This window comes from Rhagoletis pomonella, unplaced genomic scaffold (assembly GCF_013731165.1).
Source record: "Rhagoletis pomonella isolate Grant_MI unplaced genomic scaffold, Rhpom_1.0 Rhpom_scaffold_00005, whole genome shotgun sequence".
In the NCBI taxonomy this organism is placed as follows: Eukaryota; Metazoa; Arthropoda; class Insecta; order Diptera; family Tephritidae; genus Rhagoletis; species Rhagoletis pomonella.
Genome location: NW_023458559.1, coordinates 1,383,855 through 1,400,962, shown reverse-complemented (window position 1 = coordinate 1,400,962; position 17,108 = coordinate 1,383,855). Strand labels below are relative to the sequence as shown.

Sequence of the window (17,108 nt, the reverse complement as noted above, 5' to 3'; positions counted from 1 at the left end):
ACAAAAGCTTTATGCGATTTTATGGTTCACGAGAGCGAAAAGCTCCAAAATAGGAATATCGGAGGAATTCGGAGTTTCATGGTTCTGGTCAGCCGAGACCCCACCACAATCCCATAAACCATAAAAAGGAAAAAAATCCCATTAGCGAAGAAGGGGTCCAAGGTGAAATATACACCGGGACATAGGTTTAGCTTAATTTGCCGTATTTTATTTTTACTAATTATACATGTACTTTATTGATATACATATATATGTTTATTTGCGCGTTAACCGTGGTATTTCGCGATATCATTTATGATAGCATAAGTTTCCTTCTGTTGTTGTTTTTTTCCGTCAGTAAAAGAACCCAACAAGGTAGATAATTATTAATCTGAGCGCAGAACATCCGGCTCCCGGAAACACCTGCAAACCGACAAAAAAGAGCTCTTTTTGGTAGGATGATAGGTTTCCCGTGTCTTTTTGTTAAGTTCTATGAACTGTAATAAACTTGGTTGGTCCCTTTTTTTGATGGCGCCGATACATATAAATAATTTTTGATGTTAATACTTTTTTGATGAATTTTTATAACTTTTGTTTAAATTTCGTATTTATTGTTTAAATTTACACAATTAGTTCCATGGTTGTCAATAAAATTTTTCTTGTATATTCGAAATTGAAAAGAAATTTAATATGAGGAACTAATTTATTTCGAAGGGAGGGGAAGATGGCAAAAGGGTGAGTTAGTAGGCAATTGGAGTAGAACAACAGTGAGACCGCGAGGCGACTTCTGAAATGAACGGTCCATGGATGGGTGGGCTTCCTATTGGCAAAGGCATGTGAATGAACGACGCGTAACTTCCGCCCTGCTTCATTGTGGAAAGGGTTGAGAACCACGGCCACACAATTTCAGAGCTAGCTAGGGCCGCCACAATGATAGCAACACAAAGGGGCGGTAACGTGTACGTGACAGATATAAAATGGCGCCCAAACAAAACACAGGAAATAACATCTGCGCCTCAGGTTGAAATTGGTGCCCGTAAATGAACGTAGGGAAGCGCTACTAGTCGTACCAGCATAGCACAAAAGAATAGCGAAACATATTAAAAGCAGAGCTCGTTTTATAAATGTATTTCAACCTCCACAGAAGTCAATAGTTCAAGGAAGGGAGCCAGACTAGGTGTTAGATTTTTCGTAACCGGTGACTTGGTTGTGTTATTAGTAGATAAATGAGAAGCCAATTGCATCGGTATATAAGGAAGATTACATAGCCTGACTCCTGCAATAAACCTTAGATGGCATAGCCGGACAGAGATAGTCTGGACTATTATAAGCATCTTCATATCACAATACCATTTTTATAATTTATACCTTTTTTGTTGTGAGCATTAAATCTGTCTCATGCAAATTAGTCTCAGTTTTGAACCTTGTTTTTTTTTGTTCAAAACCTTATACGTAACCGCTAAATGCAGTAATTAAGTAGCTTTGAGTTTTTTTAGAGACGTATGGCCACAATGAGCGAGAGCAATTGTGAATCATAACGTGCTTTACCCCTTTGCAAACATATTTTTTTTTATCTCTTCAGGATTTCATGCTTTTGCCCATAGGAACGAAATAAGTGCTTTAATTGCGCTATGAAAGAATTTGGTCAACCGATTCTCGAACCCGAAAAGTCATCTAAACCTCCCACTTATTACAACGTACATAATCTAATAGGGAGCTACGATTTCGCCCTTTCGAAGAGATCAAACCTTGGTTTTTTTGTTAAATGATTTAATTATACATTAGTAACATAAGTTGAGTGAAAACGTCGTCAATCAAATATAACACGCGTGCTCAAACAAGAAAAGTTAAAATGCATCCACCAGGGGATGTGCCAGTACAAAATGTGCAAAACGTCAATCCCCCTGCCTTTATATACCTTTCTGAACGTATAATTATTAATAACGATAATGCTAGTTCAACTATAAGGGACAAAGAACAGGGAAACATAAATACCATACCGGCAGATACAGCAATGAATGCAGGGGCGATTCCTAAACGAAGTGAAGCTCAAGGGGCGCGTGCCCCGATACTGAAACCACCCACATTGACATTACCACAACCTCTCTCAAGCACTCACGGTGACCCCAACGGGCTTCCCACAGGCAACCAATCCAAAATTCGTAATGAAATGGACCCGGTGTTAAAAGATATGGTCGCGGAGGTACAACAGACTCTTCTGAGCGAAATGCGCGAAAGCTTGCAGGAATTGATTGAGGCATCGCGAGATACAAGTGCGGAAGTAGTTGCGTCCGGTTTCTCACATAGGTCCCGGAATAGAGTGAACAAAAGAAGGAGGCACAACACCAGCATAGAATCCAACGAGTCGAGACGCCCCGAAAGCACAATACCTAGAAATCAAAATTTTGTTAACAATGGAATTAGAAATATCAGCGATCCAGTGTCGCATTCAGCCGCGTATACACTGGCCTACCATGAACCACTACCGCCACGCCAGCTACCCACCGGAGACGCAGGGAATCCAGCAGTTTCCTCCGAATACAGCCGTCCTAGGGCTCAAAATAACAAAGATCTCATCCGATCAGACATCCACATCGAAAAATGGGGGATAAGTTACCAGGGTCATCGCGATTCGATGTCGATTGAAGATTTCCTGTTCCCTTTAGAGTACCTGAAGAACCAGTACGTGTGTTCGTGGGGCGAAATCCTACGCGATTTCGATAGGCTATTGAGCGGAGAAGCGCGTGAATGGTATTGGTTGTACATCCGGTCGCATCCCAAGGTAGATTGGCTCAAGTTCTGAACACATTGAAAACGACGAGCTACAGACCACAGCTTCCAATTTGTTATCTTCATTATCTAAACGCTTTGTCGATGGCGACATAATTTCTTTGAACGCGGCAGCGACATCATGAATTTGTATGAGTTTGACATAAAAGAAGAGGAAGAACCTTATCTGTCGCCAGAAAAATAGAAATAGATCTAATCTGGCCACAACCACAGCCGTCGCGTAGCCCGGTCGCCGCCAAAATAATTATCTACATAAGAGTACGTGTTAAAATAATTTGACAGCTGTGGTTTGTAGCTCGTCGTTTTCATTGTGTTCGGGCTATCAGTCTGCAATTCGCGCTTCGACGCCAGTTTGCGTCGCAACGTACAGATTTCGAACTTCTGAGGGAGTTGACAGAACGGAAACAAAGGTCGGGTGAATCAATCGACGAGTTTTTCCATGTGGTAGGTACACTGCGCTCTCGGCTGAGGAATCCTATCCCAGAGTATGAGATAATCCGGTTGGTGAAAGGGAGCTTGTGCGAATCATTGGCAAAAATAGTTTATCCCATCTCAACATACTCGCTCGAACAGCTCCGATTGGAGTGCAAGGAAGTTGAACGGTGTTTTCTGCGTCGGGATCGTGCACTGCGAAGTGGTTTCATGGCTCGTGCCCAACATGTCAATGAGGTCGTTCAAATTGACGATGGAGGACGATTTTCTTTTTTTCAAGGTACTGTGTTGGAATTGTGGGGCAGAAGGCCACTTTTTTACAGACTTCATGTCGATGCACCGACGAATTTTTTGTTTTAAATGTGGAAAACCGGATGTAATAACACCGAAATGTCCGGCGTGTAATCCAGCGGGAAACGCCTCACGGAACGCAATTATGACGGGGGAATCGCGCTCCACACAAACCCCGCACCAGTGCCTGGACGAACACACCAACACCCGAAGAGTTGAGCCGCGATGCCATTTCACCTAAAAATAAAGTTAACGTTAGCATTTTAAATAGAAATATAGGAAAGAAAAAGGTGTTGCCCAGGAAAGAAAGTAAGCCGTCCTACGAAGAACGCCTGAGAAAGTATCTGTTGGCACGCGAACGCATCTTCGCTGAGAGTGTAGTAATGGGATGCCGGCAAGTGTCAAGGAAGGTCCAAAAGGCGCGTGAGAGATTCCGACAACGGAAGATATTGCGTCAGAAAGTAGTGGCGTCCATCAGAAATATAGGAAAATGTGATCCGCGAGTTTACGTGGAAAAAGAAGTCGAAGGTATCCGTAAACGCGGATTGCTAGATACAGGGGCGTCAGTTAGCATTCTCGGCCGAGGCTGCCGTGAGCTTGTAGAAGAATTAGGAGCATTAGTGGAACGTTACGTCTCCTCCGTCAAAACCGCCGGCGGACGCATCCACAACGTGCTAGGCAAACTCACTCTCCCCGTAAAATATAAAAATGTAGAACATAATATAACTTTTTTTGTATGCCCCTATCTCGAGCAAAATATTTACCTAGGAGTAGATTTCTGGCGAGCTTTTAAGTTGGCCCTGGAAGTGATATCGGCGGATGAGTCGATTTTAGCAAAATAGAACATGATATAGTGTCCGAAGAAGACAAAAATGGGCGGCGTATCCTGCATACACTCTCACCAGAGCAGAAACAACGGTTGGAGCAGGTGGTAAGCGCCTTCAGAACGTACGAAGAGCATGGGTTAGGACGAACTCACCTGGAGAAACACGCCATCAAGCTGATCGATGATGCCGTGCCAATCAAGGATCGCCCCTACCCTCTGTCACCAGCGATGCAACCTATTGTGTGCGAAGAAGTCGATAAGATGTTAGAGCTGGGCGTGATCGAGGAAAGTGAAAGTCCGTGGTATAGCCGCACCACGAACCTCAGAAAACCTGGCAAAAATCGGTTTTGCCTCGACGCAAGCAAACTTAACGCTGTGACGTTGAAAGACGCGTACCCGTTGCAGAATATTGAAGGCATACTTATCCGCATTGACGACACACATTATATAAGCAGCGTTGATTTAAAATTTGCATTTTGGCAGATCGAACTGGAGGATACATCCAAGCCATATACTGCATTCACCGTACCCGGCCGGCCTCTGTATCAATTTGTGGCCATGCCGTTTGGGCGATGTAACGCTGCGCAAAGATTATGCCGATTAATGGACCGCGTTATACCGCAGAGACTCAAGGCGAATGTTTTTATATATCTGGATGACTTGCTCATCATTGCACCAGATTTCGACTCCCATATCCAAATCCTAAGCGAAGTAGCCACCTGTCTAAAAGAAGCAAATTTAACGATAGGATTAACTAAATCAATATTTAGTTTCAAAGAGTTGCCTTACCTCGGTTATATTGTAGGCGGGGGTATGCTTAAGACCGACCCAGAAAAGAGCAAAGCAATTCAAAATATTCCCGTACCTAAAACCATCAAACAAGTGCGAAGTTTCCTTGGAACTGCCGGATGGTATAGACGTTTTATCAAAGACTTTGCCACGATAGCAGCCCCGTTAACTGATACATTAAAGAAGGGTAAGAAATTTGCGATGAGCGCGGCAGATTTGAAAGCGTTCAATGACATAAAAAAAGCGCTCAGGAGCGCACCTGTGCTTAGACACCCCGATTTTTTAAAGCGTTTCTTTGTCCAATGTGACGCGTCCGATTACGGTGTAGGCGCGGTGCACAGTGGTTCGGATAGCAGATCTAGCTGGACGAAAGTCAATTTTTTTTTTGTTTTTAAAATACTTAATGGTACTTGGAATACATTCCTGATAATACATTCAAATAGAAATTGCATTTATTAAAGCATTAACATATGAAAACAAACAAAAAAAGGTAAGTCAACGCCGCCTATTTGAGAACTCTATTTTAAAAGCTGAAATTCAACTTAAATGATTGCTAATTGCACTCACAGATATTTGCATAATTGCAAATTGACTTTATAAACAAAAATTACACTTATTTCGCTATAGATTCAGAGGTCAGAACGCAATTTATGTCCACATTGGTATAAGCAAATTTATTCTGAAAAATCGTCGTTTTGATTAATTAAAAAAATAAATTAAAGAGTAGGAAAGTAAAGGCCGCCGAAGGCCTATCAAAACAGAAAAATACTTGGAGTTATAAAAACTTTGGTTATGTAAGAGTTAAAAAAAAATAGTAACTCGCGAATTTTCTCCTTTCTGAAATTAAAAAATTATAAAACAGGCATGCAAATCTTTGAGCGCTGTTATACAATTTTTTCTGAAATTTATTTGTGTTTCTTGCTGTGATCTTAAATTTCATGGTAAATAAAATCTTAAGTGAGTTGTTTGACATTTGGAGAAGTGTTGCTGAAACTTCTAAAAGACAACAGGGTGTCCGTGATTATGTGATTAGTAAATTGAAAGAAATATCTGATGAAAATGCTCGTTCCGAAGTAAATGAAGTAAATTAAGTAAATGACTTTAGATTCGTAATCAGCAATCCAGAAAATCCCCAGATACCCAGTTACATATAAATCTTACGATTTTTTTTTTAAATTTTCGTCCGCCATATTGGATCCGCCATTTTGAATTTTTGGTAAATGACTTTAGATATGTAATCAGCGACCCAGAAAACCCCCAGTTACCCAGTTTCATATAAATCCACCGACTTTTTTTATTTTCGTCCGCCATATTGGATCCGCCATTTTGGGTTTTTGATAAGTGACTTCAGATTCGTAATCAGCGACCCAAAAATCCCCTAGGTAAGAAGTGGTGTAAAGATCCATCAACGAGTATTTGTTTAAATAGTTTCGTCCAGCTAGATTTGCGATCCGAACCACTGTGCGGTGCTGTGCCAGAAAGAAACTGACGGATCGGAGAAGCCCATCGCGGACTTCTCCCAAAAACTGAATGACTGTCAGCGCAAGTACAGTGTTACCGAAAAAGAATATCTCGCGGCGGTAATGGCCGTCAAGAAGTTCCGGGCATACATAGAGCTGATGCCCTTTACTGTGGTGACGGACCACGCTAGTTTAAAGTGGCTGATGTCGTTGAAAGACTTAAGCGGCAGACTTGCGAGATGGTCTCTACAACTACAAGCCTTTGATTTTGAAATCGAGCACCGCAAGGGCTCTGATAATATAGTCGTCGACGCGTTTTTTTATATGGAAGACACTGTCAGCAAAAAAATAAATAATTGCAAAAAATCAACCAAATTTTCTAATAACTTCAGACTTGCACTTTACTAATTGGTAGAGTCCGACCGATTAATCGGCATCGGCATCGGCATCGGCTAGTATCGGCACGAAATTGAGTATCGGCATCGGCATCGGCATCGGCCTTTTTTCGCCGATTCTTTGGAATTTCTTTTCAAATGTTCAGGTGAAGCGACAGCCAACATTAAAAAACATTTGCAGACAGCTCACAAAAATGATTTTTTTTTTGTTGAAGGTGTTTTACGTTTTTTCCATACAAAAGTATCTGCGAAAATGTTATTTAATATGGAGAACACTGCCAGCAAAAAAAATTTCAAAAAATTAACGAGATTTTATAGCAGCTTGAAACTTGCAGTTCATTATACTAGAATGAAATGGTCTACAAAACTGCATAGCAAAATTCTGATTAAAATTTTTCTTTTGCTTTTTTAACTCCGTGAAATGAACTGATTTTATGAATTAATACATTTATTTGTAATTTTTATGGAATCGGCATCGGCATCGGCATCGGCCGATTCTTTCCCCATAAGCCGATTAATCGGCATCGGCATCGGTACCTGAAAAAAAATTGGAATCGGTCGGACTCTACTAATTGGCTCAACAGCTACATTTTCAAAATTTTTCTAAAAGATCTGATTAGAAATTGTGGACTGATGAAAGAGTCTCCGAGCCAATGACTCTAGGTTTCATGAAAGAAAAAAAAATGAGTACAAGGTAACATTAAAATAACAGCAATTTTTTTCGTTGCTGTGAACTTGTTTCAAAACTTCTGGCTTTTGCTTAATATAATTGTAAAACTCTGTGCATGCCATTTTAACGTATTTAGGGACATACTTATATTAATCATCAACTATAGCTTGTGCAAAACGTAGTAGATTAAAAAAAATACGCATATGAAAGAGCACCAACCCAACTCGTAATACATTTAAGTATACAAATTTTAGTATTTAGTACAGAAATATTCAATTCAAATACGCCAATATTAAAAAGAAGCGCTTTGCATTTAACGGATGCTTTTTCATAACTAAGTTAAAAAAAAATATTTAAAATCCATGCTGCCTGTAATGGGATTTGAGCCCTGACCCTCTGGAATTTAACAAATTTTGGCAAGCATCTTCGCGCTCTCGGCTACAGCCAGACATGTAAATGTACATTCAAATGTTCAGTTTGATTCAACACCACGCGTGCGTGGTATGAAAGTATTATTTTTAAATACGAACATTTTAAAATGATAATCAAATAAAAAATATTCATGTTTACTATGCGTTATTTCCCCCAGTATTCAAAATTTGTGCAATCAAATCGAAAACCGGGACACTTAAACGAAACCCGGGACATTTTAAGGTTGGACCGGGACACCAGGACAAATAGTCTAAAACCGGGACATGTCCGGGAAAATCGGGACGTCTGACAGCCCTGCTTAAGTATCAAGTCATAAGGTGCCACTCCCCTACTTCTATTTGCTCCTGTGGATATTCAGAAAGGGCAGCAGATATCGACGCTATTTCTACTCCGGGCAACACATTAACCATTTCTTTACTAACTATCGTACAGTGCTTATTTTGTGGACGCGAAATTGATCGATCCTTCAAGTGGTTTTGATTAATTACACCAGGCTGAGGTTCAAATACCCAATCGGCTAAATCTCGCAAAATAATCTCTTGTGGCACTAATCTTAATTTTTGAGTCTGGCGAGAGTTCGCGCCCTCTGTAACCCGCAAGAGAAAACTGAAATAGCCAGATTCTCTGAAACGCAAATTTATCGAGAGTTTAAAATACTTTACCGTTCCCTCAGTTCGCCCGCCAAGCGGTCTTTTAAGTTTCAAGCATTTTAAAATTATACAAAATTCAAAATAAAGAAATGAAATGTTCAAAATTGGTGAAAATGAGAATGCGTTTGTGAGATTCAGTTTTACATTTTTACAATTTTAAAAATCTCATATCGAAAATATTTGGGCAAATTTTCTGATCCAGAACCTTAATTTGAAAGTAAATTTTCTGCGTACGAATATATATAGATGCTTATATAGATTATAATACAAATAGAACCATATTTGTCTCAGAAAAAAACATCGAGATAAACCGTGTAAGATTTCTATATGGAGAGGCAAAAGCACCATTTTTGTTTTGCAGATCTTCCGCTGTATCATATTCGCACGAACATAGCAATGCTTTGCTCGATATGAAACCAACACAGGGACGAAAACGAATAAATGGAAAATAACAATGCTCAAATCAAAATAAAGCGCATCAAAATAAATGAACGTAGCAATGCTTTGCTCAATGTACAAATTTTTAAATCTTTCGACGCAAATATTTCGAAAATGGTTCAATGAATCTTAAATATGAAAAGTTTGTGCAAAGTTTCAGATCGAGCACTTTAATTTGATGTATAATTTGTAGATCGCTGGGAATAAGCGCCTTGTTTCAAATTAATATATAGATAATAATAATAGATTTCCGCTTACACATATCTTAGTGTTTGGCCGAGCTTCTCCTTTCTGGTGTGCGCCTTGATGTTCTCACACAAAAGGGAGTTTTACGCCGACTCCGAATGGCGATTGTATTTTTGTGTGTGTGTGCTGTCTTTCATAGCAGAAATACACTCGGAGGCTTGCCATTGCCTGCCAAAGGGCAACCCGCTATTAAGAAAAAACTTGTTTTCTACTTTTTGCGATGTTACTTTGACCAGGACTTGAACCCAGGTCCTGCGGAGTGGAAGTGCGTACTGCTAACCACTACACCACAGCGGCCGATACATAAAGATTATATGCCTCCGCACGTGTGGTTATAAGCCCGTATAGTCAACATTGTTCCTGGCGCTGACGGAAAGGTACGCGTAGTGGTTGTGAAAACGTCAACAGGAATACTACGTCGAGCTATACATAAATTGGGTCGCTTACCATCCAATAATTGAAAGTCCCTTTCAATGGGGGCATAATGTTTAATCATAGCATAGTTTATAGTTTGCAATTGTTTTGATATTTTTGTAATCTGGCAGCTTCGTTTTCATCCTCTGTAATTTTCCCTCATCCTATGTATGAATATGTACCTATTGCTATTGAAATATATTTACTCACTTACGATGTAACTTTTGTAGGCGACAGAACTCTAATCTAAGCACATTTTTAATTCTGCTAAACACCCTCAAAACAATATTCTTATAAGTCGGAGTCAAAGCAAGTTGTCATTACTTATACTTAAAGTTAAAAGAAAAGTTCTTCAAAATTGAGGAATTAATGACAATATGACATTTTTACAACCCCTTTTAAACCATAAAACTCTCTATATGCACTAAAAAATTTGGTGTTATACAGCTATTAATCTTAATATATTTTTTTAATTTCAAGTTCCACCAACTCTTCGTGCTTTGCCTCATAATGGCCAAGTAACTGCACGAAAGGGCAGTACCGTCACTTTGGAATGTAAAGCTTCGGGAAATCCAGTTCCAACCATTTATTGGTTTAAGAAAGATGTGTTTTCTGGTCCTACGCATTTATCTGACAGCTCAACTTTAATATTAGAGAATGTGGATAGACATCATGCTGGAATTTATCAATGTTCTGCTGACAATGGAGTTAAAGAACGAGTTTCAATGGATATACAATTAACTATTTTATGTAAGTTTTTTGATATTTATTTACTGAATCTACTATAAGGTAGCGAGATACTCTGTTTCAATCAATGGGCATGAATATTTTTTAGAAATATTACTTCTTTTCATCCAATTTTGTAAAGCTAGTATATAAGAGCAACTAATTTTTAAGCAAAAACAAAAGCGAATTCAATTCCCATATAAAAATATAGGAGTACCGTTATTTTCCTCATGATCCAATCATCACATCTAAACCAAATTATCATGGGTACCTTGAGGTACCAGCCTTCCATTAAAAAAAGGATTATCGAAATTGGTTCACGTGGTCCAAAGTTATGCTGTAACTAGGCTTGCCAAATTTTTAAATGCCTAAGGGAGGACAAAATTTCTTAAGGAGGACTTTGTATGAAGACTACTTTGCTTCCGGAGGGCACTACATTCGCTTAATTTCTCCAAAACAGCATCTCCACTTTTGAAAAAAATCATATTGAGCACTTTAATAAATTAATTTATTATAAATAAAAAATCAAAAAGAAAGCCATTCTATGATTGGGCCAAAACCATTTCAATGAAGTAAAAAAGAAAACCTTTGCATCAATATAATTAGGGAGTTCACAAGGCGTGTTAAGCGTCGTAATGTCTTAAAATTTGTCTATGTTAAATAAGGGTTAAAATGGTTTTAGGAGATTTTTAACTAAACCAAAATAAAAAAAAACTCTTACATGGCCCGCTTTAAAAATTAATATATTGAAAAGTAGCACAAAGTGCTAAAAATTAATAATGGGTATGGAAAGCTTTAGTCTTATTAAACATCTCCCATAAATAATTTTTTGGAGAAATTCGCACAGTTTGACTTTTGCCATTTTGAATTTTGTAATATACAAATTGCCAACTCTAAGTTTCATTGGCGATTTTTTACAATAGGCATTGACGATAGAATAAAATCATTTACGCAATCTTATACATAGTTTATAAATGAAGCTATCAAACTGAAACAGGAATTGTTTCATAGACTACTAGCTGCGTTCGAGTAAAGCTATGATTTTCAAGGCAACATCAACTATTTATGCGTGAGTGTGTGTCACTTAAAGCACTGATACAGCCATATTAAAATATTTTAGTGGTTAAATCGAAGAAAACCATGTGCACGAGATATATCTAAGCAAACATAAAAAAAATAAAATTAAATTAATTTACAGAGTTCGATTTTCCAACTTTTGCCCACCTAGATTTGGGATTCAGACCACTATGCGCCGCTGTTTTGCTTTGAAACCAATAACATACATGATTTTCTTGTCCGATGTTAATAAACAGTTACTTGTAATACAAATCATGTATCCACATCCAGGACCCACTGCAGACGTGGCGTCTAGTAAATAATTATAATATTAGTTAATAGCAGGGTTCGGAAATTCTCACTCACATTCTCTCACGTTCGCGATCGATAATATTCCGAATAAATTTTTGCATTCTTTTATCGCGAGTGAAAAATGCAAACAACTTTATCAACTCTCACATTCGGAATGCGATCGACAAAAAAATTTCCGCTGCTTTCCTTTCGCGATCGAAAAAAGCAAAGAAATTTCCTCTCACTCGAATATGAGAAGTTCGAGCATTGCCGATTTTGGCCTCTCGTAAACGAGAAAAACAATGCAAATAATCCATTCGCGATTACTCACAACAGCTTATCGCGATAAAATTATCGTGAACAATTTTCAACGACGTTGTACGGGAGATATTTTTCGCGTTTGTTTTGGGCAGTGTTGTCATCTTTTGATTTTCAAAAGGCACCAAAAACTTGGAAAAAAGGGCTAAATTTTTTTGAATCAGCTTTTTTCTTAACATAATACCGCTGTGGTGTAGTGGTAAGCAGTGCGCGCTTCCACTCCGCAGCACCTGGGTTCAAACCCTGGTCAAAGCAACATCGCAAAAAATATAGAAAAAGGGTTTTTTATTAACAGCGATCGTCCCTCGGCAGGCAATGGCAAACGTCCGAGTGTTTTTCTGCCATGAAAAACAGCACGCCACAATTCGGAGGAGAAGCTCGGCCAAACACTAACATATGTGTAAGCGCCAATCTATTATAATACCGAAGTACTGCACATTAAAACTGGTATATCTCGATAAAGAAAAATCGAATCGCAACAAACGAAAATGATGCCCTAATTAGAAATGAGCAAATAATTTGATGTTTTCATTATATAACCTCAAATATCGCTAAAAACCCTGTTTTTGGCACTTTGAGGCTAGGATACATCAAAATTCTAGTGCTTGAGCAATTATGAGGCCAGATTTGGATTCAGCACCAAGAAACGATGTGTTTTACTCAGGTGGTAAAAAAAAATAAAATTTTTACAAATAATTAGAAAAGAAAAAAGAAATACTTAACTTACTTGCGTAGTAGCATTTTCAACGCGAATAGAATTAAACAAGGTGGGTTTGCAACTTCAGCTTTTTATCAATCATGGTTGTATTTTAGTCCATTTAAATTTGTAGATTCTTTTAAATTCAGTGCTGCCACAGCTTTAAATCTTTCAAATTATCTCAAGTTTCAACTATCTCGAAGTAATTTTAGTTCAGAAAAAAAGCACTAGAAAAGGCACTAGAAAAGGCACTAGGCACTAAATAATTTTTTTGGCGTTTTAATTTTCAAAAAGCACTAAATCTAGTGCTTAAAGCGCCAAGTTGGCAACTATGGTTTTGGGTATGCATTTCGTTATACATACAGCATACATACATGTGCACATATGTATGTATATGTAAGTAATGCAAGCAAATGTTTTCGGTTGAAAGCAATGTAGGAATATGCACAAATATATGAATTATGGTGCTAACATATATGTATGTATGTACATATAAACTACATACACACATGCATACGTATAGTTAAAGTATATTCCAAGCGTACATTTTCAGTATAATGGTGTATCTGCATGTTGTTTTATTAGGAGCGTTCCTTATCTCCAAGAAATAGTCAGAAAAAGTCCGAAGTAGTCAGATTTAGTCCAAAAAGCGTTCCTTAACTCGGAAATGACAGCAAAAATGAGAGAGCAACACTCGGTGAGAGTGACTCTCATCAGTCCGAAGTAGTCAGATTTAGTCAGAAGAATTTTTTCTGGCAAAATCCTGAAAAGTGTCAAACTCGACTGAATTTAAATTAACGGAATACGCAAAAAGTGAAAATAATCTAAAAAGTAAAAAAAGTGAATTGAAATTGGAAGGAGGCAAAAAATAATTGATATAGAAAGTGTTTATTGTGCTTGTTCTTGTGTGAAGGTGTTTTGTACATACATTTACATTCTTATTTGACGTTAACTTTGTTGTTGCCATTCTTTGGACTAAAAATTTGGTTTTTTGCGTTCCTTTATAGCCCGAACACAATGAAAACGACGAGCTACAAACCACAGCTGTCAAATTATTTTAACACGTACTCTTATGTAGATAATTATTTTGGCGACGACCGGGCTACGCGACGGCTGTGGTTGTGGCCAGATTAGATCTATTTCTATTTTTCTGGCGACAGATAAGGTTCTTCCCAGTGTACGAAAATAAACTATATTGTACGTTACTATTTCGTTTCGTTTATTACTTTAACAGTTCGGTACAATACGAAACAAAACGGCTGAGTTCACTTTGGCGATAGTACACTACAGTAGTTTAGTAGTTACAGACGAAACAACAAACGAAATGAATCGTGCAGGGAAAATATTTTTATGTATGTAAATATATGCAATAAACAAATACAAAACGAATGGCTGCAATGAATAAAAAAAATAAAAATGTTTTTTAATTGAATTGGATATGAAAATTTACAGAAAAAATTATTTTTCACGTAATTGAAACGTTTGCATACATATAAAACGTACCCTATGGTACAATTGTCACAAACGAAAAGCAAACGTTTCTCGTTGGGGAAAATGACAGTGAATCTTACAATTTGTTTCTGACTATTTACAAAACTGTACAAAACCACAAATGATATGATGATCGATGAGCAAATGGGAATTGTTTTGTACAGTTTATTTTCGTACCCTGGTTCTTCCTCTTCTTTTATGTCAAACTCATACAAATTCATGATGTCGCTGCCGCGTTCAAAGAAATCATGTCGCCATCGACAAAGCGTTTAGATAATGAAGATAACAAATTGGAAGCTGTGGTCTGTAGCTCGTCGTTTTCAATGTGTTCAGAACTTTACTTTTCCTGTTATTCTCTTTTAGTGAGCGCATTTTGCTTACGCTCTGACATTTTGACACTTTTCAGATTTTAGTCCAAAAAGATATCTTATGAGTATTCGTTGTATGTTGTGTAATCGTAACTGCATGAGCGTGTGATTTGTTGTTGCTAGCGGTACATCAAATACACATGCAACAACAACCACACGCTCGTCCAGTTACACTTACGCAGGATACAGCGAATACACAGAAGCGAGAATACCACTAATGATTGCGTTTATTTTCTTATGTGTATACATCTTTGGTTTCGGTAGGGGTCAAATTTGCGAAGCTGTAACGTATATCCCAGCAAAAAATTTCGAAGGGCTTAGCATTTGTATTTCAGCATACAATTTTTATTTCATTAGAAGCACCCTGTGTTTGCTTGCTGCTGTATACATTTAGTTGCATACATTTAGGCATATGCCTACTTCCGATAATTTAAACTCCGCACATGCATACGACTTTTTACCTATGTATGTACATAAATATGTATGGACTCATTTGTTGCATCTGGGCATGAATCACGTAACTTTGAAACGATAGTCGTTCAAACGATACTGACAGAACGATGTTGTCAAAACACTGATTTATGCATTTGTGTTGCTGTTACGTGAAGCAAAACTCGAATCGAGTTGACGATATCGCACAAACGATCAAGCAATTCTTGATTTTTATGAAGCAAGACAATCTCGACACGATATCGTTCAGACGATTGTCGTCATACGTGATTCATGCCATGGTTTTGATATTCGTAGATGGTTTTAGGCATAGGTTTAGTAGTCTATTTTGATAAAAAAGCGAAAATTTATATTATTGATAACTGATGAACATACATGAATATATGTGTGTATAATATGCATATGTATGGATGATATAATAGTTCTGATCCAATACTTTTCGTGTAAAATCCTGGAAAAAGGTCAAACAGCAAAATCACTCTCTGAAGTGAGAATAAAAAGTGAGTTACAGAAAAATCTACGGAACCAAAAAGTATCGAGTAAAAACCTGCAACTTCAATCTCTACACAACTCTCCCAAAAATCGCTCTCATTTACATGAACCACAGATTATATTCCGAAAAGAAAAACTACATTTAGGAATATATACAAATAGAAATGCTCAAACTATAAGCTTAAAAACAATAACTGATGCGGTGTTTTCAAGATATTTTAACGCAATTAAGTCACAAGTATATACAAGTATCATATTTTATCAATCATACCAATAATTTCATGTATGAAAAAAATTAAAAATTAAAATGAATAAAAAAATTAAATCAGCAAAATGAATAAAATTATGTGAAATTAATGTTTAATTTCTAACCTAACCTACATTTGTATGTATGTAACTGAATCGCCTAATAATAGCTTTACATATAAAAAGATTATCCTAATTTTCGAGCTTAACTCCCTAATCTGTTATTAGAAAAAGAGATTAGCCATGAAAAATTATAATTAAAAATATCTCAGATTAAACATAGTTTTATCGATTATACTTGCGAAGAAGAGGAGGAATGTCAAATGTTAAAGTAAACAAAAATTTACGCTAGTAAGGAAAATGGGTTTGTAAAGGTATTTTTAATAAAATATTCAGTTAAAATATATTTAAATGGCATAATATATGTTGCAGAAAAAAGTGACCACGGTGGCACAGAGAAGAAGTTTAACTTTTCCACGAGTTAGTTGTGTGAATAACAAGCACAACCAATTTGACAGCTAACGAGCTTTGATTGAGATTATATTTATATGTAAACGTACTTTTATGTTTACACATCAAATTTCATGAGTACCTAGTACTCACGCCTTTTTTATATCTAATAAATGGAACTTAGTGGGGATAAGATTGACGAATGAGAAAAGTGGGCGTCTGGTGAAGACTGAGAGTAAAGAAAAGCAGAAAAGACATTACATATAAATTTTTTATTTCTTTTAAATGTTTTGATTCACCATTTTAAGGATATTAATAAGAAACCAAAAGTATACACACGTAAATAAAATAAGAATATGTATGGATGTATGTATTACTTAGAAGAAAACTCAATGAAACGACCCTCCAGTACTGCTGGATTCAATCGCTACTTTTGAACCGCTACTGCACCGACTCCAAGGTAAGTAGCTACTCCATTAACCCGTGGTAGTGCACATGGTAGTGCAGAGTCGAACCAGTCGTAAGTAGAATAGCGAAAAACTACGGCAGAGGGCGCCCATAAATCACGCAAGTGACTACTTTAGTAACTCCCGGTAGTGCAGAGAGAGCCGATGGTGACTACCGCCTAGGACATTGCCTTGTAAAAGTAGTCGATGAAATACACTGCAAGTAGTCGCTCGGTAATTGACGGTGTTTATATGGTAGCTACCG

General features: G+C 37.4%; 1 protein-coding gene across 1 annotated transcript in view; it reads left to right on the top strand.

Annotated features, from left to right (window-relative positions):
* The window catches only part of LOC118739733 (lachesin-like), a gene marked incomplete at its 5' end in the record, with an annotated part of 96,504 nt that extends 85,813 nt beyond the window's left edge, over window positions 1-10,691 (top strand). The window contains 2 exon segments of the mRNA XM_036471244.1: window positions 10,293-10,562; window positions 10,681-10,691. Coding sequence (XP_036327137.1) covers window positions 10,293-10,562; window positions 10,681-10,691 — 281 coding nt within the window.
* Between the last annotated feature and the right edge of the window lie 6,417 nt (window positions 10,692-17,108).